This window comes from Ambystoma mexicanum, chromosome 5p (genome assembly GCF_040938575.1).
Source record: "Ambystoma mexicanum isolate Mex_15411 chromosome 5p, UKY_AmexF1_1, whole genome shotgun sequence".
Lineage (NCBI taxonomy): Eukaryota > Metazoa > Chordata > Amphibia > Caudata > Ambystomatidae > Ambystoma > Ambystoma mexicanum.
Window position 1 is genome coordinate 461,007,659 of NC_090930.1, and position 27,507 is coordinate 461,035,165.

General features: G+C 43.7%; 1 protein-coding gene across 1 annotated transcript in view; it reads left to right on the forward strand.

Moving 5' to 3' along the window:
• Nucleotides 1-27,507, forward strand: part of LOC138481019 (sodium- and chloride-dependent neutral and basic amino acid transporter B(0+)-like) — a 753,261-nt gene that overhangs the window by 339,304 nt on the left and 386,450 nt on the right. Inside the window, exons 5-6 of the mRNA XM_069612866.1 lie at nucleotides 225-357; nucleotides 3,050-3,182. Coding sequence (XP_069468967.1) covers nucleotides 225-357; nucleotides 3,050-3,182 — 266 coding nt within the window. The remainder of the gene's footprint in view (nucleotides 1-224; nucleotides 358-3,049; nucleotides 3,183-27,507) is intronic.

Consider the following 27,507-nt stretch of genomic DNA (forward strand, 5'->3'; position numbering starts at 1 on the left):
ACCCAGGGTGGTTACAAAATGCACATTTTACCAGTTTACCGTGTTCTCCTTCACTAGACATTCTCTCCACCTGGAGAAATGACACTAAGTAAAAATTAAAGTGAAAATTAAAGTGCATAGGTATTGCTTCAACTGGATGTGTTATACATAAATGCTTAACAAATTATATCTACTTAGACAAATGTTCTTAATTATGCAAATGCATGTGCTTTCTCGTTAAACAGATTCATGTAATGCAAGTATGGGCCATAATGATACATTAACAGCAAATTTAACAGGAGTGGGAACAAATGAAACTTGCATAGGCAACAGCGATCCAAATGGAACAATGGAGCTCCCAAGCCAGCAGTACTGGAGGTTAGTGCAAGTGCTATAATGTAACCCATCCATTGTAAGCAGACCAATACATTATCTGCCTTTAATAGCTTCAGTCCATGTTTTAAAATGCATCTGAATTGCAACCCACATCAGAAATGAAATGTTTGGCTTACATCTTTGCTGCTGAAAGAGAAATCTTCTATCATGGTATTGATTATGTTGTATACATTGTTGTATGTGGTTTAACGGAGACATACGAATTATTAAAGATTACTACTACTAAATCTTGAATTTAACATACTTTTTGGAGTATAATGGGCAGAGTATAATGTTAGCGTGGGTGCAGGGGACACACTTCCGTGGCTGCATCTGTTGGTAGACAGAAGACAGTTCATTCTCCAAAGTCATAGCATTGTGTATAAATGACTCAATATTTCCCTGTACATATAATGATAACGACTATTGCAACGCAGTGGATGGGAATTTTCTTTCCCTCTGCCCGTCGGCTTCTTGGAATGCCAGTTAATAGCTTTGGTTGTTGTTGACTCTAGGGCGTCACCCCATTTGGGGTTCCACTGGGTGGTTCAGCGCTGCACCCCACTGCCACGGTTCTGCTGTAATGGCCACATTTCTTTGACGTGCTTGGTGAACAGCGGTACTGCCCAGGATTCAAAGATACTTTTTGCGTCAGTGCACAACTACTGAGTACAGGTTTAGAAAATAAAAAAAAATAATTAGAAGAAGCCAAGGAGAGCATAGCAGAACCACCTAATCTGCCTCCACCTTGTCTGCACCTGCTAAAGAAAAAACAATATGCATCCTCTAATAAAAGCTGTTTCTCAAAGATGTCTCAAGCTAATAGTCCAAAAGACCAATGTCTGACCAAATGCATTTCAGAGATCCATAGCTCAGGTTGTAATCTGTATGATTTTTAAAAATTCTGTTTACATGTTTTTCACCATTACTCTGCTCTATAACGATAACTTGAAAAGTACACATATCATAGTGTCACTCAAATGTATAAATCCTTATAGAACTATGTTAGACAAAAAGTTTAATATTTTGGCATTATTCCCCCCATCTTGACTGGGAAACTACAAATACTAGAATGCAATAAAAAAAAAAGGCAAATAAATGGTCTCTAAGTGCAATACTTCCAAGAACTGAAAGTAGACCAGTTTAAAGAAAAGAATGCAGGTGCCGTGTGTTTTCTTAGTGTGTTATGAGATATTCAAAACTAAGAAAACACATAGCATCCGGGACTGTCTCCCATCCATGCAGTAACCAGAACCAACCCTGCTTAGCTTCAAAGAGAGAAAGAGGCCTGCCCTGTCAGGCCATGTTGCTCTAAGTGGTAGTGTTACCTGAAGTCATTTATTAGGCAACATGGCGTAAGGGTGGCGGCAGCAACCTTACTTTGAATCTAAGCAGGGTCAGTCCAAGTTACTGCATGGATGGGAGTCCTGGATACCTATTGTGTTAGTGTCCAGGGCCTTTGATTTTTCATCCCCAATGTAGCTGTAAAAAAAAAATTTTAAATCTTTTTTTCTCTAGCCACGGGTTCAGAACTACAGATACCCTTGGCTATCTGTAGTCGTTTTATGTATGGACTACATATACCCACGGTAATCTGTGGTTTTTATAGCCACGAATATCAGAAAAATGGCTGGGGAAGAAATGCTTTCTTGCCTCCCCCAGGCCCTCACCAAGTGCCCCCCTCATCTGTGCCATCTCCCCCAGAACCCACTTCTCCATCTAATATTTTAAAAACGACTGCACGGAATAACCCAAACCACAAAAAGGCCTCCAGTAAACACTTTGTGCCCAGGTTGTTTCAAACCTGGTCCAACTCCATCCAGTGGTTTGAGCTGTGCAGTCAGGCAAACATTGACCTTGTTTGTCTATGGTAAAATTAAAGGGAAGTAGGCTGCAACATTGATTTTTTGTGTGATTTGTTTTCTTAATAACATTTCTATTTTTTTACAAGTCTTCCCCAAACTTTGCAGCCAGGGTTGGATGGGGGTAGGGGGGCTGGGTGGATGCGCTTCCCTAATTGACTTCAAGATTTGGACCAAATCCATTACACAAATCAAAAGTCATTAGCAATACAATCTTTCTAGGTTACTATGTGAGTCTGACTCACCTTAACTATAGGACAGCGACAGCCACCGTATAATAAATATGCATTTGATAAAATTGCTGCATGGTTCAATCAGTAAGTACATGATGCACAAAGGGCTTGGTACTCATTTAATTTACCACAACTGTCACCCCGAAATTAAAATGATGGGAACATGGAACAATATATAGTGATTCATGCAACCTTAGGCTTTGACTATAAGGAAAGACTGGCTGTGACATTGATCACGATATGTGATCAAGGTCTCATGATAAGGATGACTGTGCACATGCTCAGTTCCCAATGTACAGAAATCCTAAGAGAGTTTTATGTAAAGGATGTTTCACGTTTAATTGGGCACTACTCATGGCTTGAGAATGTTTGCATGCAATTATTTTATAGTGATGGATCTGTGTGTTCAGACCATTTCCCCAAATCGTGATAACTTATTTCTACTGTGCACTCCATTTACTTTGTATCTGACTTTTTATACATCGAAATATACATATATTTTTTTAGGAACTTTTAATGTTCTGATGGTTTATCTTATTGTAGAGAAAACAATCATTATTCAGATAAATTAGAAGTGATTGTAATATGTGTTCTCTTTAGTAAAGTTGCCCTCCGTGAATCAGGTTCACTCGATGAGACTGGCCAAGTCGTGTGGCACCTTGCCCTCTGCCTCCTCCTGTCATGGATTTTAGTTGCAGCATCTTTGTGCAAAGGAATAAAATCGTCTGGAAAGGTAATTTTGTCAAAAGCATTTATATACGTTTTTACTGTGCAAAAGTATGTATTATCATAAACAAGCATTGACAAAGCCAGAATTATTGGAATTTGCAGTTTATTTCATTTTACATTTATATATCCCCAAGTGACTGTTTCCAGATGTACATTGAGCATTAGTACACCGCTGCCATTCTATTCACTTACCGTAGTCTGTTGATTGGTCAGGTAACAGGCTTTACCAGCCCTACAAGCCCACTCTTCCTCACGCACTGCGTGCCTCAAACGTCCCTGTGTTGCATCTCTTTCCATTTTACTTCATTCAGTCCTCTGTACATCGCTGCCATTTACAACTGCTCCTTTGTTCATCTCGCCTTTCAAACAACGTGGTCCCTTAAATCCTTTCCTCTGTGTTCCACGACATTACTTATTGCAACATTTTGCCTTGTTTTATTTACATGTGCCATAGTTCAGCACTAACCAATATAAAGTAACGTTTACTCCCACATTTCCAACATGGTCGCCAGAGACTAGCTGTGCTTCAAGCAAATTCACCTGTCTAGTCTTTTCACACTGCAGCCATGTTACTGACATGGACGGCATCCTTCCTCGCTTTACTAATAGCAATAAACCCCTCACTGGGGAGGGGCATTACTGAGTCAGGTAATGCCCAGGGGCTTACGTTAAGGCCCTCGTATGGTAGGGGTTATTTTATTCCTTATAATTAGGGTTTCCGGAGTTTTGGGAAATTCCATAAAAAGACACAGTAAATGACCTCATGATTGTTTTTTATTTTCCCTGGGGACCCCGATATACACTGACATTTTACATAATTTGTATTTATTAATTGCCACCCAGTGCGGGATTGGGATTCAAAATGTTGTTGTTCCAAATTGTCTTGTTTCCAGCACACACACACTGCTGATGAACTATCCTCCCAGCCCTGGATGTGCATAGCTATTGGATGTAACATTACTATAACTATAGCACTGACGTTATCCACTATTGCCACCTTGTGGTCAATCAAATAATGAAAAATAAACCTGGGCTGCCTTCATGTCCATTGCATTAGTATGCACTGCTCGTTGAGTTCAAATTATTCAATTCATTGAACTCATTCTCTCTAACATGAGGCAGCAGGACAGAGGCAACATAGGCATTTTCCTGCTATGGTGAGCATCCCTCTATATATGACTAGAGAAGTAGTGGAGTACCACTGAGTTTCCGATAACAGAGGTACTCACTTTATTTTGTGCATGCTGAATTATCCAGCATACATAAGGACTGGCACCATTATTTGCTTATTCATTGGTATTAGTAGATAATCAATATACTTTACATTAAATAGGTGTGTCCACCTTCTAACAGGACTATGTATGTCCATAATATCAGCATTACAATTCAGAGCATGCATTTCAGGTGGATTTAATTCAGACTACCATGCAGCCAGAACTACTCCATTATTGGTCTCCATAAGGCTCTCTCAATAGCAACATTCCAAGATTCCAAGATTTCTGCCGTTCTCGCCTATCCTACATTAAGACCACATAATCTCTGATATGCAGCGTAGGCCAGTACACTTCTCATACGTAGCCGCTAATCATGTGGCTTCAGCTACTGTCAACCCGGCCAATTTACAGATAAAATTATGCAGGTAAGCAATACACCCCAGTGGGGAAACCGAAGCCTCTTTAGTTTGCATAGAGAACGGCACTCGTGTAATCGCATAGGCCATGTTATTTCTGAATGTCCACGCTTCTGAGAACACTCGAGCTCCCGCTGTGCAACCGAGGGAACAATAAATCAATACTCTGCTTCATTTGGGTCACGGCTATTAGTACTTTGAGGCAGATTACAACTGCAGGAAATTACGTTTTAAATAAATGTATTTATTTTATTTATTTATTTACTTATTTCTAAAGCGCCGAAAACTAAGGGCATCAGGGCACTAACAAACATGCTTCAACAACAAAACGACAGGACAAAAGAAGCAGGTGAAAGCAACCGGGTGTTATTCAAATAAGATAGTTTTCAGCCATTTACGAAACACCTGCTCAGATTCCTCCTGTCGTATGGAAGGGAGTTCCAGGCTTTGGTGACAATGAAGGGAAACAATCTGCCGTTGCCTCGAGCACGGTCGGGCTGAGGGCATACTAGAAGATGTTGTTTACTAGATCTCAGTGTTCTCTGTGGGTGGTAGTTATTGATTTTCTCCTTCACATAGTTTGGGACTTTGCCATAGATGCATTTGTGTGTCAATATGAGGGTCATGAATTGAATCCTCAAGCTTATTGAAAGCCAGTGGAGTTACTTTCTGTGCTCTGAGATATGTTCACCCCCAGCTTATATTCTTTATGATGCAAACCGCATCATTTTGGTTTTTCTGCAACTTGGCTATATTACCCTTACATGTGCCTTCTAAGGAAGCATTGCAATAGTCTAGCCGAAAGAGGATGGTTGCTCTGGCTAGAGTTTCACAATTTTTATCAGAAATCAAGGAATGATTTGTCTGAACAGATTGAGAAGATCATTTATAGTTTTCACTTGGTTGTTTACAGATACATCTGAACTCAGAGAGGAATCTAAATAGGTTCCAAAGGTTTTGACCTTGCTGAGTGTCGGGATGTGGCAGCCATCAATCTCAAAGTGGGCATACTGCACATCTAGTTTGGTTCTTGCTTGTTGAGGGCCCAAGAGTAAATTATTGAAGCACATTTGATTAGAGGTCATCCACTGTTTAATTTTGAGGAAGGTGCTGTCTAATTTGGAGGAGCCGGATTTGTGGTTCCTGTTGAACGTGAACAAACGTTGCGTGTCATCAGCATAGTTAGAAAACAATATATTTTCACTATCCAATGTATCACATAATGGCCTGATGTATATATTGAAGAGAGCAGGGGATAAACTGGCTCTATGGGGGACCCCATAACTGATAGCGGCAGGATCAGAGCTAATGTGACCCCGGTGCACAGTGGAGACTCTACCAGACAGGAAGGAGAGAAACCAAGACAGAGACTGATGGGAACATATGCCAGCATTTTGGAATGTAGCAAGCAGAATGTTGTGGTCAAGTAAATCAAACGCTGTGGATAAATCCAACAGCAGCCACAGACCACATTAGTTTTTTTTATCAACCATGGCAACCATGTTGATTTGAAGGTCTAGCAGAGTGCTCTCTGTACTATGGTGGGCCCTGAAATTAAAAATATCACATCAGTTTTGGTTTGAGTTAGTGAAGGAATCGTGAAGGAATCATGAAGGAATCGTGTTCCTTTAACGTCTTCATAGCCTAACGCTTTCCAATCCATTAAACAAAGCATTTTAACTGACAGTGTTACTTTACTGGAATTTTTCAGCATGAGAACACTTAACCATTGGCCCCACTTGGAGTCATGGGTCACATTAAATTGCCTGGTGACAGATAAAAGATTGCATCTTGATATTCGCCTTGCCTGGCCCAAAAAATGAAAACCTCAGAGCACTGAGGACATTGACGTGATCCTCTGCATTCCTAAAATTGCTAAATCGAAAGGGCATCACCAAGCCTTTTTAAGCTGATCTACAGAAATTGTCTTCCTTGCGGTTGAAAACTGTTGTCGAAAAAAAAACTCCTGCTGCTTGAACATTCTGCAGCTTGTTCCAGGCAAGACCATCTCAGTGGAAGATTGCTGAGCTGCGTCTCAAGGAGCCTGAGCACATTTCATGGTTACCTTGTGTTGTCTTGGTTTCCTATCACAATTAACAGCAGGAGCCCCTGTGTTTGCAGACCCTTTTTAGAGTCACTTGATAATTTGATGGATTCACAAGCGCATAAATCGGAAAGGTATGGATAAAATTACCTTTATCCTTCTACTTAGCTCATAACATTTTCATAATGTTTGGCATTCTCAAACCATTTAGGGGCAGGGATGCCCAGTTCAGTGAGATTGTCCAAATGACAAATGCTCTAAAATAGTAGGTTGAAATGGTGTGTTTTCCAGGGTATATTTTGGACAACTTGTATTGTGAGACAGACACATTGGCCCTCATTACGACCTTGGCGGAGATCCATGGTGCTATTTGCACCATGGTCCATGGCGCTAAGCTGCCAACTCCGCCATGGTGGTTGGCGGACTTACCGCCCCATTCCGACCTTGGCGGGGCGGTAAGTCCCCAATCCCCATTTACCCTTCCCCATTCCCATTTTTGCCCCATAGGGCATAATGGGAGTGGGGAAGGCGTTAATTACGCCACCATAAATTACGGTGGCGTAATTAACAACAAGGTCCCTTAGCGCCATGGATTTTACCGCCTGCAAAAAGCAGGCGTAAAAATCACCATGGCGCTACGGGAACTCGTACTCAGGCGGAAAGGGGCGCAATGGTTTACGCCGGCGTAAACCCCTTTCCGCCAGGGTCGTAATGAGGGCCATTGTGTTTTGTACTTCTAGCATTAATAAACAGGAGCCCGTAATGTGCAGCACATACTCTTTTAATTATGTTTCTCTAACTCCCTCTTACATTCTAAATTTCTCTAAACCCCTCTACATTCTACTATGACATACTACCATTCTTGACTACCCCAGTAACTATTAACAACACAACATATTGTAATCCTAGCAGCACCTAAACAATAATTGAATATTTGGGTGTTTACACTAGAAAAAACTGTTTTCCGTGATTTGTTGAAGGGGCAAATGGGAAAACACTGATAAACACAGATTCTGAAATGTAAAAAGTAAAACAAAGTAATCCCTAAAACTGGAAACCCTACTTATAATACATAATGACAACCTGTCATCCACTTTAATGCCTGGCCTCCCGCTTACTCTATTTTAAGAGATGTTCCAGTTATTGATAAATATAATCAGTGTAGAATCTGTTTGGATAGAAAATGTAATATGCAAATTATAATGTTTTGCAGAAAAACAGTTTAATTAAATACATCTACATATGTTTTGTGCTTTAAAGTAAAACATAGAAAGTAGATAGACTCTTCCTCTCATGTCTTAAACTCCAGCAGTGCACACAATAAGTGCCATCAAAGCTATTTTAAGAGAAAGGAATTTGAAAGTAAAATATACATAGTAAAATGGCTTCTCTTCAACTAACTTGAAGACGTTTTTGGAACTTTTGATGCAATGTTGGCCGAAGTGTTTATTGCAGCATGCCTGTAAATTAGAAATGCAAGTCAGTCTGCCATGAAGAGGTGTAGATTGGTTCATGTTGCTATGACTGTCCTCATCCTTTTTTCAATTCAAAGGTACAGTTTCCTAATCCTCCGCAGGACTTCTTCTAGGGCTCTGGTGTGGTCTTGTGTGTCTGTTCTGTGTATTGTTTATAGTGATTGGAGCAACTTTGAACCCATGTATCATTAGTGGCATCGGCCTTTGAAAAATGGACATAAGCCAAAGAACATGTGGGTGAATTGGAGAACCCTAAATTGAATGCAAGACAGAACGAGTGTTTTGAAATTGGGGTGCAGCTTCAGCTGGTGGTAGGCAGATCATATGCCCTATTTTGTATACCTTTGTTCAATACACTGAAAGTACTAAATGTAAGGAGCGGGATGTTTTTCCACAGTACTTTGCTGAAGTTTCTCAGGTTGACTCACAGTCTCAGTTGATTATTGTCTTACAAATATTGGGCTCAGCTGCTACATGATTTCTACAAGTCCAATAAGACTCTCTCTGCAGAGGTCTTATAGTATCTTATTGGGTGATCGATGTGACGGTCTCATTTTCTTTAAACTGATTTTGTGCTCAAACTTTAAATGATCAAATGCAGGGTTTAAAGTCTTTCTTGTATTTCTTTAAAATGTCTTCTTGTCACATGGAATTGCCATTATTTGCTTTTTGTTTTATGGTCAAGTTGTATGTGTAGTCAGCCCTTGGTAAGGCTACCCTGGCATTGGGTCTCCAGCATTGGGTCTCCTTTGGCTGCTCTGAGCTTCCAAACTATTTGTATTCAAATGTTCCCTGTAGGGAAACATCCCAATATGAGGCATTCACATACAAAAGGTTCAATTAGTCTAGTGAGAAAGGCCCTTACCTGGGAGCCTGACAACCAGAGTTTAAATCCTGCTAGTATAGACCACGCACTAAACTATTAATTCAAATAAACGCAAAACACCAGTTAACATTCCTGGTTTCAAGGGAACTGGCCTGCCTTAGCACAAACAGACAAGGTTTTGGCTATCAATATGTCAAGGTAGGAAATGTGGGACAAAATCCAAGTTAATCTCTGCAACATGCACTTTGAAAACAAATTGAATCACTTCCACACTTTTATGCAAGAAAGTGATTGGAAAGGAAACAAAGACAATAGGCTTTTAACTTGGCCTGTTAAAACATTTAGATAGGAAAATTGTCTATTGCACGACTTAACTATGATAAATTCTCCAAAGATATTCAAGTGACATTTCTGAGATGTTACCAATAACTTTATATTGATAGGAATAATATCTCAGTGGCAGAAAAACAGAGATGCCTTGGCAAGCTGATGTTTCATATGCTAAATATATCGAATTGAAAGAAATTACTCACAGATGATACAATGGGAGTGGTTCACAGCTTTGTACTACTTTAATCAAAATGCCTGACGAAATTTGTAGAGCCAGATGGGTATGATCACTAAACATGATGGTCAACCAACATCAGCCATGAGTTGTTGATATTTTACTTCCCATACTAATCTCCCTATTCAGAACTTTGTTTGAAGATTGACCTCACCTATGACTTTTCATCAAGGCACATTAACTATCTCTCTCAAATCGGGGAAGGAGTGTTCACGTTGCAGCTCTTATCAGCAGATAACTCTATTCTTAATTTCTAATGAAGGTTAGTACTATCAGACAACTGGTCTGTATCACCTTATTGTTACGCAAAGACCTGACCGGATTCACAGCCAGCTGGCATCTTGCAACACATATATATATATATATATTGTCTCTTTGATGTTTTTGCAAAATCAGAGTAGGAGAATTTGGTACCAATACAGTTGGACCTGTTGAACTGTGGAATTGTGTGTAATACTTTAAAGGCAATGATTTCACCCCATCCAACTCACCACAAGGGTTAGACATTGTTATTCTCATTTAGGTGTAAATATGATTATATACAATGCTGCAGCCAGACAGCATACAAAGATGGCATCAACAGGGGTGGTTGCTTAGCCCACTTTTGTTTCATTTAGACATAATGTCCCTTGGCCAGATGATTCAAAGCCAAGAGAAAGTGCTACATGGCCTGCAGATGCATGGTGTTTAAGTAACTATTACTTAGTTCTATGTGGATGATACTGCACTCTGCCTGCACCTTCTCATGTAAATTTCCATTAGGTCTTCAGTCTTACAGACAGTGTTTCACAAGTTCTGGGGGTACATTTATAAAATGCATAAGATGGAAATAATTATATATGCTTCCCATAAAGATTCATCAGTCACTGCAGTCAAATTTATTTCCAATAAATAATATTTAGTTATTCAGATGTCAAGTCAACATCTGAAATAGGTGAGCAGTAAATGGTGTCCCTTCATAGGAAACATATTTAAACAGCTATTTTGATATAGTCATGTCATTCTAGATATTGTGGGTGGCAGTAACTTGGCCAAGAGTTAAGTCTCCATATCTACCCCTTCTGTTCTGTTTCAAGACTGTCAACTCTTCCCTAGCTTCTGAGCAATATGAACAAATCACAGGTTGGAACAACAAGATATAGTTTTCCATATTCTCCTCTTTCCCCTGATGAGACTTTATCTTATGCTCCATTGCACTCATTCCTGAAAAGTACTTCCCGGTGGTCTCTAAGAATGCACTCTCCATCTGTTTCTCTAATTAGTCTTCTTGAGTTATAATGATACCAAGTATGTTCAGTTAGTTTACACCATGGTATTAATGGTTTACCTCCTCTGCTGTGCTAACAAACTGTATAGATCAGTGTTAATGAAATGATCGAACAAAGAAAAGTTGATCAATTGTTTGCCTGTGGATCAGTACTAATTTGTTCAAAAGATTTTGCTACAGCATATCACATAATCTCAACATTTTTTTGCTGAGGAGTATGTTTTTCCCACATTGAGTTATGAACATAATTGCATGGATTATAGATACAGCTGACGCATTTAAATTACAATATTAACAAAAATTAACAACAAATGTTCGTGTTGCCTGTTTAACACAATATACTCTTGTGCTAATTGTCAAGTTAATATACAATACTTGTACCAAAAAGCATTCACTGAACCCCATTGGTTTTTGAATTTGAAACTCTATAATCACAGTCTCAAAACAACATTCGTAGAACTGAATCTCTATAATATAAACCAAGCCGACACATGTTTTTACCGATTGAGGTCATCATCAGGGCTAGTATTAATGCTCTACTTTCATTATATTCAATCCTGTGTTGAGCCCAAAACATCTGTGAATGGGATGACCATGTGAGGAAAAGAGGAAAAGGAGTACACACCATAGATTCAGAATGTTGAACTGTCACCAACGGCATTATATAAACAAGATTGCTCTAATGATCTACTGTTTACAGATTGGAAAAACTGTAAGACTGGAAAGTACTTCTATTTGAGAAATTTGAAATTGTACGTCTCCTGTTTTTATGCGTCTCCTGATTTTATGCAAAGTAGATAGTCACACATAAGGGAGGGGGGAGCCTCTTTAAAAATCATGTGAGATGTATTATTAGCCTCGGACCCTGTTTCTGGTGGCGAAAAATAGACTTGTGTGTTTCATTGAAATTACCTGTCTGGTAGTGCTCAGGGAATGTGAAGATGTCCAGATGATGAGAAATATTGATTTTGGTGATATTTCAAACAATTGCTATGTCCAGTGTATCTACTCGATACCTGTTTTTGAGACACCTCATCCTGTTAGGTGAAAGTAATTACCATCTTTTAATTCACTAGCATATCATGATACTGCATATTCAAATATTCAAATATTGTCAAAATTTCGTTCACCTTGTAAGAGTTGTGCATAGGTTCAAAAGGCAAATTGTGCCCATTATACCAACTATTTTAGCGATTTGTTGTTCTAATGTAGAACATGATATGTTTTGAAAGGTTTGTGCAAATATCATGTTTTGAAAGGTTTGTGCAAATATCCACTTGCCTGCATGGTAGCACATGAAATGTGAATACATCTGCGCTTAATCTTGCTATTACCCATTATTAATTTCAAAATCTATAAATATGCATAATGCAGAAGATGTTTGTGCCTCACATGTTATTTAGTCGGCTGAATCTGTATGCCAATAACACGTAATGCAGGTAGGAAAAATCGGACATTACGCGGGTTGCCATAACGACGGCAATGCCGAGTCACGTGATCTGTAACAGGACTCAACCTAAGAAGATTGCTAAACAAGTATGTGAACTCAGCCAACACCTTCATATATATGACAAGAGTTCATTTAAAATATCTCTTGTATATAATCTGACTGCTAATAACATGTAATGAATGCGAAAATAGGACAACAATACTACACATATTATAATCAGACAGACGCGGGTTACCATAACAACGGCAATACAGTCACGTGATCCTTCACATGACTGAACTCAAGAAGTAGATAAACAGGTACGAGAACTCAGTCCGGTCTTTGCCAGAGCAGGATCAGGACGACCGCATTGAAGCAGATTTCAACTCTCTGCAAACATTTGGGCTGGTATTAGGTAAGAAAATAGACTTTGGTCTGGTATTTCTGACATGATACTGCAGGATTATAGCTATCTACAAATGTTAGTTAAATGTGATAATACAATAGAAGGGGCACAAATCTTAGTATTTGATTTCACTTGCAGAATCTGCAAAATACAACACGCAAAGCGCACTTTGAGCGCAGCCTTTTTCATGTTATAACCTTCCATCACGCAGGTAAGCGGATATTTTGATCTACCTATAATAATGCGTAAAGGTTGGCCACCAGGGGGCGCAGAGACAACCGTGCTCTCTGCATGATCTCCGTTGCCACAGCCCTGAAAGGTGGATTGAGCCCCCACTTATCAGACCCCCCCACAAACAAAAAGCAAGCGACAACTGTGGGAACATCCCTGCTCTAAGTGGGAGAAATTTTGAAGAAAATCGTAGGAGGAAACCCCCGGAAAACAGCACTAGAAGTTACGGCCTGCCGGACCCAGATAACCGAAAGTGAAGCTACCCAGACACACATAGGCTGAAGGTGCTCCAGCGAAGAGGAACGACTTCAAGGTTACATGAAGGATCCCCCCAAAATATCAACACACGTCACAACCCCTGACGGCGAGGGCACTGTCCAACAGGCTGAGGAGGTGGGTGTCTCCGGCTACGTGCCATTAAATCCACTGCAGCTCGGGACTTGCTCCCTCTTGGATTAGCGCTGGGAAACTGCTGCTGGCCCAGCCACTGCTGCACCCCGCCCTGCCCAGTCCCCCTGGTGGGCGCGTTAAGAGGCGCAGTCCTTGGTCGAACAGTAGAAACTGCTGGAGGCCCCCTGCCTGAGGAGAAGCTAAGGTGAGAGCCAGTGTGATGCTCCCTGTGCCCTAGGGCACCTCTCACCCCCTGCCGCAGAGCCACTGAACTGGAGGCTACTCCTCTGGAATGCGGGGAGGGCCTCGCGGACCCAGGGGCTGGGGATTCAGTCAGCGGTAAGTGGACGCTTTGGGACCCCCTCGCCTCAAAACTCTCGCGCCCCCTACCGATCTCCATAAGACACGGTCGCAAAGGGCCCGAACGCCCACATCACCTACTGGAGCGCAGCGCGGCAAAGGAGACCCTGGACCTGCTGCAGCCATACAAGACAATACAAATCCCACCTACCCATGCAGTGCTCCCCAGGGGGACACGAGTGAAGCGGGGGGAAGTAAGAAACACACAGACTCATTACACAGAGTGAGGACCGGCCCCACCGGACACTCATAGAGGCAATGACATTGAAGCACATAACAGCTGTTCTTATCCCAACAGCACAAGGAGAAAAACTAGTGTAGAATAGATCAGTGAGCCCTGACAACGCAATGCCCTGAGACACCATCAGACCTCGGACAAACCTAACTACAGCAGACCTGCAACCATGCTGGACACCGGGGGGCGTGGCCAGCAATGGGACGATGAGGATGTGAGTTCCTGGCGCTCCGAAGGCCGCAGCAAATAGCCTGAATAAATAGCCTGCTACGAGTGGCAAATCTTCCTAAAACACATACCCTCCTGAAGGCAAGCGCCCCCGGTGCACATGGAGAAAATTCCAGGCCGAAATGCACCGTTTTGAGCGAGTTCGGAGAGGCGGGAAGGAGGAGACGTGCTTGCGGCATCGCACGATCAAAATAGCCGCGCTCACCGGAGTGAAGCAGGACGGCGGGAAGACGCGTTGAGGGAGAATCGCGACTATCCCCCAACGGACCGCAAAGCAAACGATTTGTCCGCTACACCTGCATAAATCAACAGAGCTGTTGGGCGGCAGCCCCCGTGTGGTCTGAGAAGAGACTTTGGCTGGTGAGGCGAGATGGGCGGTAAACCCACCACACGCCCCGCACGACACGGAAGGGCCGGGGTCGATGGAGAGGAGCCTGTGAATTGGCTGGGGAGACGAGGCGAGCTGGTCGCCCACCACACACCACGGCGAACGAGAAGAAACGGCCCCGCTGGGTGGAGCACAGAGGACTGCCCCGTTGCCGAGACCGGTGAGGGGAGCCCGTGACATCAAAAGAATCGCCGCCACCCTGCTACAACAGCCCGGACTGCGATACCCACATATTGGCATTCAACATGGGTAAAGACAAATCCAAAAGATTGATATCCCAGAGCAGGATAGATAAATTTACTACGCCGACAGCCAATGGCCAACCAGAACAAGAACGAGACCAAGCAGACGCCATGGCAGGAACAGAGGGCTCGATATCACTAAAGGACATCATGGCGGCCATAGCTGACTCGTGCGCCTCCATGGAGCAGAAAATGGATGGCATCAGCATGGACGTTTCCCTCCTGCAACATGACCTCCAGAAGCTGACATCGCGCGCCGGCGAGGCAGAACAACGCATCTCTGGTGCGGATTAGGGAATAAGGAACATAGAACAGCAGCTGGCCAGAGTCACAACACCATGGAGGAGCGAGTGGATGAGAGCGAGGGAAGATCCAGGCGTAATAACATAAGGGTCCTGGGACTGCCGGAGAAAGCGGAGGGACCACATATGGAGCTATTTCTGGAACAGTGGCTTACAGACATGTTTGAAGAAAACACGTTCTCCAATTTCTTCTCCATTGAACGAGCCCACCGTGTACCGACGGGTTGTCCAATTCCGGGCGCCCCGCCTCGTACAGTGATTGCCAAACTTTTGAACTATCGTGATCATGATGCGCTGATCCAGTCCGCAAGGGCGAAAGGCACCCTCACCTATAATGGATCCAAAATAGCATTCTTCCCAGACTATACCAGGGAAGTGCAGAAGGCTAGACAATTGTTTGACCCACTGAAAAAACAACTACAATCCCTCAAGGTGAAATACGGCCTGATGTTCCCTGCCCAACTTAAAATTTACCATGGAGGCACAACAGTCCACTTCACCGACCCCGGAGAGGCGTGGAGATGGGCGGAACAACACATCGGGGGAGACTGGACGGCAAGGAGGGGCAACAGAAACAGAACACCCTGTGCCCGGCCGGGTCCTGAACCGCCAGACCAACAACCGCCTGTACCAGGAATCGCACCACAGCTGCAGGAATAAGAGCACCGACTCCTGAAACATATGCGAACAGAAACACTTGAGACCCTACCGTGCGGGGTTTAGGGTACTGTATAACAACCTAATGCTGAACATGTATACATACTAGCCACGAAGAGACACACAGCCAAGCCGCCAGCCCAGACGGAAGCCCCCCTTCCCCTGGCGTGACACCGCACCGGAGTACGTCCGGAGCCTACACACAGGGACACAACCCCGAATAGTTTATTTGTTCATTTGTTAGCAGGCTCACTCAACTACGGTTAGCTGAGGCTTGTTGTTGAATGTTCGGGCAACAGATGCTTCGAGTTAGAAGGAGTATAGGGTGGGGTATGGGAAGTTTGTTTAACGACGGTTTTGTTAAGAAAAGGGTCCAAAGTTCAAATCTAGAACGCTTTGCCACAACACTATCAGCAGACAACATGTGCACATGGTGCTACATGCCAGTGATTAACCCGCACTCTTTACCAAATGGCCTCCAACAACACAGATATCAGGACCCTACGACTCCTAACCTGGAATGTTAATGGGATGGGAGGTGGAATCAAGAGTCGACTTATCACACAACTCCTGAATCGCCACACACCAGACATAGCCTTCCTAACTGAGACCCACTTAGCAGGCACTACATGTACCTTATTCAAATGCACCAACTACAGAATTGCAATACATGCTGGGTTCACCACAGGCTCTCGTGGGGTGCTTATATTAATACACAAATGTTTGCCCCTGACCATGACACGGGTGACCCAAGACACTGGCGGCAGGTACACACTTACTAGAGGAACACTATGGAACCAGACGATAGCCCTACTCGGGGTCTACTCGCCACCGACACTGCTCACCACCCTCCTACAGGACATTACACCTCTGAACTCGGGAGATAACTCAGACATACTGATAATTGGGGGTGACTTCAACGAAGTCATGGAGGTGGGGATGGACCGCTCCCACTTAAGAGGAAGAAATCCCACTGTCCGAACCAAACTAGCAGCGTTCACCACAGCAATGGGGCTGCGGGATGTGTGGTGTGACCTACACCCAGACACAAGGGAATACTCCTTCCACTCAGGGGTACACGCCTCTTTATCGCGATTAGATTACTTCTTTCTGCCTGGGCCAGAGACTCACAGGGCCACAAAGGCAACCCTACTGCTGCGCGGCATATCAGATCACTCCCCCCTGCAAATCGAGCTTAATATGGCTAGACCACGTCTGCCCCCTCCTGGTGCTTAAATAACTACTACCTAGGCCTCCCAGATTTTCTGGAGCAAATACAACAAACGACAAAAACTTACTTTGAGTTAAACACGGGATCGGTGGACGACCTGGGGATCCTGTGGGAGGCACTCAAACCGGTGCTGAGGGGTGAGATTCTGTCATGGTCTGCTGCACACCGAAAGAAACACCAACAGAAATTGGTAGAAGCCGAAGAATAAGTGACCCAGGCTGAACTAAACCACCTGGCACTAGACCAACCGGACACAAATCGAGCACTAACACTTGCCCAAAAACGCTTACAGAATGTTGCGCTAGACAACGCTAGGCAGGCACATATGACGATGAGAGCTAGAATATATGAGACCGGTGATAAAGCCGGCAAAATGCTGGCATGGTTAGAGAAACGCGAAATAGGCAACGGCCAGGTCAGAGCGATAAGATCAGAAGGAGCTGAACCCTTACTGACCGACCGCAACATAGCCGAGGACTTCGCAGCCTACTATACGGAGCTCTATAAGCCACCCACATCGCCTATCAATAGATCGGGACTAAACGACATAGCCCTCCCCACTCTAAGCGCTGAACAGCAGGCTCTACTTGAGAAAGATATCACAGAGGAGGAACTGATAGCGGCCCTGTCAGAACTCCAGACGGGAAAGACACCGGGGCCAAACGGCTTCACGATTGAGATGTGGCGTAAACTTGGTACAAATGAAATTGCCCCCCACTTACTGCGAATGTTCCTACAGTCCAAGGAGAGAGGACGCCTACCGGCAGACCTCCGGAAAGCCACATTGATAGTGATTCCCAAAGCAGACAAACCGCCAGACCTCTGTAGTCCATATCGACCGATCTCACTTATCAATAGTGAGACCAAAATACTAGCAAAAGTACTGGCCAACCGCTTACAAAAGGTAATCACAACATTAATTCACCCCAACCAGTGCGGATTTATGCTGAAACGGTCGACCTGCATGAACATTCATAGGCTACACACTGTAATAGAGAATGCACCCGCCACCCGAGGTCCCCTGGCTGTACTGGCGATTGATTTTGAAAAGGCTTTCGACTCGGTGTACTGGGAGGCAATTTGGGAAATAATGGGCCGGATGGGGTTTGGTCCCCAATTTCTGAGCTGGGTGCAACTCTTATATCAATCCCCCGAGGCACAAATGAGAGTGAATGGGTGGCCATCGCAAACCTTCAAGCTTGGGAAGGGAACCAGACAGGGATGCCCATTATCCGCCATGATATTTGCCCTGGCTGTGGAACCATTAGCAGAGGCATTGAGAACATCACCGGCCTGGTGTGGTATTCAGTGGGAAGACGGGCGGGAGGGTAGGGTCTCCCTGTACGCGGATGACTTGCTTCTGTACTTAAAAGACCCACACCAAGCCTGCTCCACAATTGTAGACATACTGGACAGCTACGGTACTTTCAGCGGGCTAAGAGTAAACTGGCCCAAATCAATACTGTTCCCAATAGGTACCACAACTTTTATACCGCCAGCCAACTGTCCCTTTCGCTTAGAAACCGAGCAGTTTAAATACCTTGGCATACAAATTACTAACAACCTGAGCAGTTATGTGACCAATAACCTCCACCCGATAACAACCAGATTCACAGAAGATGCCAGGCACTGGGTCTCTCTCCCATTGGCCCTACTAGGAAGGGCAGCACTATTCAAAATGATGGCTCTTCCACGCTTCTTATACATACTGCAAAACGCACCACTGCACATCCCAGTGAAAGAATTCAAAAAGATAGACAACGCACTAAGGAAACTCCTCTGGAACAATGGACATCCACGTATTGCGCTGGGCACTCTGCAGCGCTCCATCTGGGAGGGAGGAATAGGGCTCCCCCACCCACATTCCTACTACTGGGCTAGCCAAATGGCAGTGGTCAACGACTTACTGCATGGGGACACCACGCTGCCACACAATAGACTGGGGAGTGCCAGAGAACGTGCTAGACCTGAAACTGAACTCCTTTACAAAGTGATTCATAACTCAGCCCCACAATCTATGCTATCACACATTGCCCGAGTATGTAAAGATACACTCAAGTTCCTGGGATGGGAAGGGAAGATCACCCCACTACAACCTCTGTGGAACAACAGGAATCTACCTGAGGTAAACAAGCTTCCGAGATGGCGTACATGGTCACAACACGATATTAGTACAGTGGGCGATATTGTAGAAGGGGGCAGACTGGTATCCTTGGAAACCCTAGAGTCCAGATTTCACCTCCTGGGCACTGAACGGTTCCAATATGCGCAGATGCAGCATGCCCTACAAGCCCACCTCCCAGCACTTGAAGACATGGCCGAAAGCACTCCCCTCGAAAGAAACATAGTTGAGGCAAGCATAGAGACTAAAGTAACGTCCACCATGTATAATGTAATCACTTCCTTTGCCACCACTGAACTAACCAGCTTGAAGGGCAAATGGGAAAGAGACATAGGACTTATACAACTAGAGGACTGGGTGGGGGCCCTCATGTACCCTCGGGAGGTGACCATTTTGGCCAGACTTAGACTTATCCATCTTAAAATACTGGATAGGATTTACTACCCAAGGGTGGCATTATATCGCTGGGGGAAAACATCTGACCCACACTGTCTTCGATGCAAGAGGGAGGAGGGAACCTTCTTCCACATACTGTGGGACTGCAACCATATACAACAGTACTGGCAAAAATGTTGTGATGAACTCTCACGGGTATTGGGGAGAACGATACAAAGAGACCCGAAGCTACTCCTGCTCGGGATAGAGGAGGAGGGAGAAGCATCTAAATACGAGAAGCTGCTTCTATCGACGTCCTCAGCAATAACTAAAAGGAACATTGCACAATTATGGGGCTCGGAAACAACACCGCAGTACGAACAATGGGTGACGGACGTCAACATATGCATTGCAAAGGAAAGGAGAGTATATACAGCCAGGGGATGTCCTAGGAAAGCAGACAAAATATGGAACAAATGAGAGGAAGCCCAGTGACTGCATCAACCTGAACAATGGATGATAAGGCACAATGTGCAATGTGCAAAAGTAATCCAATCTGGCATATAGCGTGAGAAATAACGGACACTGCAAGACCCCTTTTCTTTCCTTTTCTTTTCTTTCTTCTTTTCTTTCTTGCTTTCTTTTCACCTGACCAGGGACTATTCCACTGGTCATATAGGTTGAATGTTTATATGAAGAATGTATGTTTTATGATGTTAAGTTGGAAAAAACAATAAAATGTGTTATTAAAAAAAACCATGCTGGACACCCCGTTACAGTAGGTGAAGTGCAGGCATCACACATGGACTCCCACCGGTTCCAACCCTATGGACGAAACATAAAGGGAGCATACCTCAAGGGTCAAGAGCACTTACGCCTCCCTCCCTCCTCTATGTGGACAACACACCGTAATCAACCACACAAGCTGGTGCACTCACAATAGGAGTGGACCTGGCAGAGGTCCTATCATCGCAATCCACTCCTGAAACCATTCTAGCATCGCAACTCCTCGGTTTGACACTTCTTTGATCAAGCAGCAAGGGGACTAACCTAATACATCATATAAACGGGTAAAGAGAAAATGCAGTGCAGGAAAACTGGGCATTAACTCACATGCTGGAGAAATACTATTGATCGACCCCTCTCGCTGAGCATTCCTGCACACGACAGAACCCCCAAAGACAGCAACACTAATAAGCATTAAGAAGGGACAAAGATAAATGCTCCACCTCCCAGTGTCCAGGAGGACCTGACGATACTCACTCAAGGTCACCACCTAAGGTTTGGACCAATCCGCCCTCACCAGGTCCACTGTGCACTGCCAGCGCAACCCCCCAGGGTTGCATGAGTGTGAGACAAAAACTAGCCCCATTTGCCTACATCCCCACATCAACTTGATCTGCCAACTCTGTCATGACTCCGATGGATACCATGCAAAATGACTCAGCAGCCACGAAGGGGGACATTGCAGCCTTGTTATGTGAAATTAAGACCATGGGAGCCAACATTGGAGGCAAAATAGACAAGATCACACAAAGGCTGGACAACATGGAAGAAAGGCTAGACGGAGTGGAGAACAACCAAGCGTCCATAGACGCCCTGGAAGCACAACTCGAGCAAAGGATAACTGACTTGGAGCAACGAGAGGAAGATTTCAAGCTCAAGATGGATGACTTAGAAAACCGGGAAAGACGAAACAATCTGTGCATTTTCGGGATTCCGAATGAGAAGGAGAAACTGAAAACGATCTGAGGAAAACGCTTCACGATATCATCAAGCTCTTAGTTGTGGACGATGCAATAGACCAACCAAAAACAGAACGAATTCACAGAGCTGGGGTTCCCCCAGGTGGACCAAGATTGGTCCTAGCCCAATTCCATTGCTTTCAAGATAAAGCAAGAGTTCCGAGAAAGCTAGAACCAGCGAGGCAATTACTCTGGGTGGTGCCAAATATCAATATACCAAGACCTATCTTCGCTGACATTGGCCCTCTGGCGCATGTGTGGGCCTCTCACAAAATGGCTGAAGGAGAAGAACGTTCGATACCGATGGGACTACCCCTTCTTCCTTTCATTTGAATATGAAGCAACCAAGATGAGAGTGAGATCTGAAAAAGAAATTAAGGCATGCCTCGCTGAACTAATAGGACCCAGGGAATAGGAAGGCAATCAAGAAGAAGTGAGACGGGAAGACCGAGGTTGGCGCATCCAGGGCCCCAGGAGGAAGCGGGTGAAAGGCTCGAGAAAGTACCGGAGGGGCAATGCCTCCCCAGAGTGGGATAACTGAACACTCTTGGATTTGGTAACATGGAATTTACTCTATTGCTCAGATTGTGACTTGAATGAGTGGCCACTTTTCGAACTTTAGTATGGCCATGACAAGGAAACTTGGGGGGGACACAAAGGGGGCTCAATCAAGATTGAGGTATCATGTTAGGTCAAGGGGTGTGAAGCAACGGCCCCTATAGGTGGTTTGATGGAAGATCGGTGCCATCAGATGCCATGAACTGGGAAAAGGTAGGGAAGGGGGAGGGAGGGAGAGCAGACAAGGGGATGGGGTTAAAGTGGCATCTTTATTGGTCCAAAATGCCCAATAAACCTGATGAGCAAATAAAATACTGGTCACGGAATGTAAAATATTTCCCCATGAAAATACCCAATGGCACTGACTATTGACACAAGGAAGGGGTATTCCCTTAGAATTTGGACACTCAATGTAAAAGGGCTCAACTCACCTACTCAGAGATCACTGGTATCCAGAGAATTCCGCAGGGCCAAGATCGATGTTCTCCTGTTACAAGAGACAAAGTATGGTAAGGGGGAAGAAAGGCAAATCCTAGGGAGATGGGTTGGGATGGAGTTCTGGGGATCTGGACCACTAAGAAAGGGGGGAGTGGGGATCCTCATCAGAAAAGGTATAGCATTTGAGGTAACCAAGATCTGGTCCAATGTAGAAGGGCAGGCTCTATTGGTCACGGGAAACATTGCAAAAGTGAAAGTCACGATTGCCACAATCTACTTCCCCAACTCTGGACAGACTAGGTTTCTGGCCAGAACGATCCCTAAAATTACACTGGAGGCCTCAGGACATATTATTGTAGGGGGAGACTTCAATCAATGGGCAGATCCAACTAAAGATTGGAAACCTGGTAATCCCGATGCGAGAGGTCAAACTAGGGGTGACCGTACAGAATTTATGGGGATGATGGACACATATGGAATGGGTGATGTGTGGAGAGAAATGCACCCAAATGAACAAGGCTACACCTTCTACTCCAACCCACACAATACATTTAAACAATGGAGACAGAGATTAGCGAATACCTCAAACTAAATGATACGGGGGAGGTATCTAAGCAAGTAGTCTGGGAAGCAGGGAAAGCCACCTGGAGATGTATTTTATTAAAGGAAGGGGCATGCAAGAAGAGGAAGAGAAAGATCATTGAACACAGGCTCAGAACCGAAATCTGTCAGCTGGAGGGAGAATGTTTGAGAGACGAAGTAAATGATCCCAATAAAAGTAACGAAATAAAAAAGAAAAGAGAGTAACTGAGACTGCTAGAGCATGAGCAAGTAGTGTGCAAGCTTCGCCTCTTGAAACAGAAATTGTATGAAAAAGGGGACAAAGCAGAACCACTACTAGCTACGAGACTCAGGGACCAGAGAGCTGAGCGTAAAGTATTAGAAATAACCGAGGATAACCCCTCCCCGGCAGACTCTGCCCCTACCATCCCTGAATGCTTTGCCACCTTCTATGAGACCATATACACCTCAGTAACAAACCCTGACCAACCTGACACCGAGACTTACCTGTCCTCCATCAATATGCCCAAGATATCAGGCCTTAACTCTGACCTGCTAGAATCCCCCATATCTGAGCATGAAGTACAAGATGCTATAAAGAGGCTAACACTAGACAAATCTCAGGGTGAAGATGGCTACAGGGCCGGATTTTATAAATCCTTTAGTGCACAACTAACACCATTCTTGACAGACCTCTTTAACGAAATACTTGAGACAGGGGAATCCCCAGACTCCTTCATCCATGCCCTGATTATGGTAATCCCTAAAGATGAAAGAGACCCCAAAAAACACAAAACACAATTTAGACACGAAAATATACACAAGGGTTCTCGCCGCTAGACTAGAGACACTAATGTCACAAATCATACACCCCGATCAGGTCAGATTCATACTGGGAAGACAAGGCGTGGACACAATGCGTAAAACCCTCCATTTTATTCATGCATCCCAAAACATACCCAACGAACCCGTCCTCCTTTCAATTCATGCAGAGAAGGCCTTTGATAGGGTAGAGTGGGGTTTCCTGAGAGCAGTCCTGAGGAAGGTGGGGATCGGGCCAAGATTCCGAAGGAGAATACATGCGGTATACACAGCGCCCAAAGCATCGATATTTGTGAACGGGGAATACTCTAGATGGTTTGAACTAGGACATGGCACCCGACAGGGATGCCCCCTCTCCGCAATCCTTTTTACACTCTCCCTTGAACCCCTGGCACAAACAATGATGGCTGACCCCCAAGTAGAGGGAATTCGACTGGGAGCGGTGGAATATAAGGTGGCTCTCTACGCCGATGATATACTCCTGCATATGACCAGCCCTATGATGTCCATCCCCCGGGCTCTCTATCTGCTAGAAGAATATGGCCGTCTCTCCGGGTTTAAGGAGAACAAAACCAAATCCATTCTGTTTCTACTACGGGGATCGACAGAGATAAATGAAACCAGGTACTCCACACTTGGGCTCAAGATCGAACACTCTAAATTGAAATACTTGGGAATACAGATCACTAAAGACCTGGCTGACTTATAAGAAGCCAATTTCCCCCTTCTCCTCCAACAATTTCATGACGACCTAAGTAAATGGAGCAAGCTGACAATCTCTTGGTTAGGGCGCCTCAACGCTATCAAAATGGTTTGCCTCCCCCGGTTCTTCTACCCATTTCAGATGCTACCCATAGAGATACCCAATAAATTCTTCCTTGAGGCCAAGGAAGCCATGGTGAAATTCCTTTGGGAGGGAAAGAAGGCAAGGAACGCATATGACACCCTAACACTTCCCAAAGACAAAGGCGGGATGGGACTCCCTGATCTCCGAAAATATTACGAAGCAGCCCAATTACGTGTTCTAATTCCCCACTTCTGTAACCACAAAGAACCCCAATGGATACATATGGACAATCACTACTTATCACCGGCCACGGTCTCAGAGTGGCTCTGGGCTCCAAGAAAAATACTTGATAATAGACTCAAAGACCACTCAATTCGGAGTAGCATATGGGGAATTTGGAGAAAAGGTCAGAGGATGCAAAAGATCTCTACATGGCCATCCTCACTGAGTCACTTATGGTCCCCGGGAATAAATGATCATAACCCCAATGTAGAAAGATTCCAAACATGGTACGAGGCTGGCTTAGAGAGGGTAGGGCAACTACAGAAAAAATATTCTTTTATCACACTCCCGGACCTGACTGAAGCCCTGGGGATAGGCACACTCTCCACCTTTCAATACATACAAATTAAAGGCATTCTAACGAAACCAGCATGGAAAGACAAGCTGATGCGACACCTCAACCCCTTTGAAAAGTTATTAGACTCTAGGACAGAGATGAAGGGCCTGATATCAGCAATGTACAAGGAATTGGTTGAAGCTGGAGATGGGACCACATACCCACTGAGATGTAGAGGGGAGAGAGATCTGGGTGAGCATATTACCCCAGACATGTGGGGAAGGATGTGCAAGGCAGCGTCACAAACGTCCATATCAAGCCAATATAAATTACGTGCTATTAAACTGTTACATGGCAATACAACCCTCTCAGGCTGTCTAAAATGTCCCAAAAGATTAACCCAAGATGCTGGTGAGAATGTGGGGAGGTTGCTGACTATTGGCACATGTGGTGGGGCTGTTCCCGAATAAGAGTGTTTTGGGGAGAGGTCTTGGGTTGGATCAAAGAAATAGACGATATCCAAAGAACTCCTGACCCCCATTTTATACTATTTGACCTGGAGAAAAGTGAAGACGAATGGAGTAGGATTAAAGGTTTGGCCCCTCAGCTACTCCTAGCGGCCCGTGCCATACTTGTAACTAAATGAAGGTCCAGGACGGTCCTGAGCAAGAACAAATGGATCAATTTAGCATCAAACATATGCATAATGGAGAAGATAACGGCATCTCTCCACGGGAGATCTTCACAATGTGAGGCTCTATGGATGGACTTTGTGAATAAATACTTGTCAGGGAACTCAAAATGTCAATATGTTTGATGCATTGAGTTGAAACGTAAAGGAAGTGACCGAAAGGGCTGTGAGCGAAAGGAAACAGAAAAAGACTAATCCAATGGGTAATTCCCTGATCAATAAATGGTGGCCACGTAAAGACACGTAAAGATACATTCCCCAAGATGTCTGCTGGGTTGGGGGGAGGGAGAAGGGAAAGTCATGCTAAATCATTGCAGCTCAAATACGAATGTTTGTATAAGATGTTTGATGAGATAATAGTTTTGAAATGTTCTGACACTGTTCTGTAACCTTAAGTTTGTATTGTTTTCAAATACAGTGACTGGCATTGAACAAACCTTAATAAAGTTAAATTTAAAAAAAATAATAATAACGCATAAATGTTGTATATTAGATTTACAAACAAAATCAGCCGACTAAATAACATTTTGATTTACAAACATCTTCTGCATTATGCATATTTGTAGATTTTGAAATTAATAATGGGTAATGGCAAGATTAAGCGCGGACGTATTTACGTTTCACCTGCTACCACGCAGGCAAGCGAATATCTGCACAAACCTTTCAAAACATATCATGTTCTACATTAGAACAACAAATCACTAAAATAGGTGGTATAATGGGCACACTTAACATTTTGAACCTATGCACAACTCTATAAGTGAGGGTACAAGGTGAACAAGGTTTTGACAATATTTGAATATTAGAATATGCAGTATCATGATATGCTAGTGAATTAAAAGATGGTAATTACTTAAACCTAGCAGGATGAGGAATCTCAAAAACAGATACTGAGTAGATACACTGAACATAGCAATTGTTTGAAATATCACCAGAATCAATATTTCTCATCATCTGGACATCTTCACATTCCCTGAGCACTACCAGACAGGTCATTTCAATCAAACACACATGTCTATTTTTAGGCACAAGTAACAGGGTAAGAGGCTAATAATATACCTCACATGATTTTTGAAGAGGCTCCCCCCTCCCTTATGTTTGATTATCTACTTTATATAAAAACAGGAGACGCATAAAAACAGGAGACGTACAATTTCAAATTTCTCTAATTGGATTGAATAAAAGTACTTTCCAGTCTTACAGTTTTCCCAATCTGTCAACAGTAGATAATTAGAGCAATCTTGTTTATATAATGCAGTTGGTGACAGATCAACATTCTAAATCTCTGTTGTGTACTCCTTTTCCTCTTTTCCTCACATGGTCATCTCATTCACAGATGTTTTTGGCTCAACATAGGATTGAATATAATGAAAGCAGTGCATTCATACTAGCCTTGATGACGACCTCAATGGGTCGAAACACGTGTTGGCTTGGTTTATATTATAGAGATTCAGTTTTACGAATGTCGTTTTGAGACTGTGATTATAGAGTTTCAAATTCAAAAACCAATGTTGTCCAGTGAATGCTTTTTGGTACAAGTATTGTATATTAGCTTGACAATTAGCACAAGATTATATTGTGTTAAACAGGCAACAAGAAAACGTTTTGTTAATTTTTGTTAATATTGTAATTTAAATGCGTCAGCTGTATCTATAATCCATGCAATTATGTTCATAACTCACTGTGGGAAAAACATACCCCTCAGCATAAAAATGCTGAGATTATGTGATATGCTGTAGCCAACAATTTTTGAATAAATTAGTAC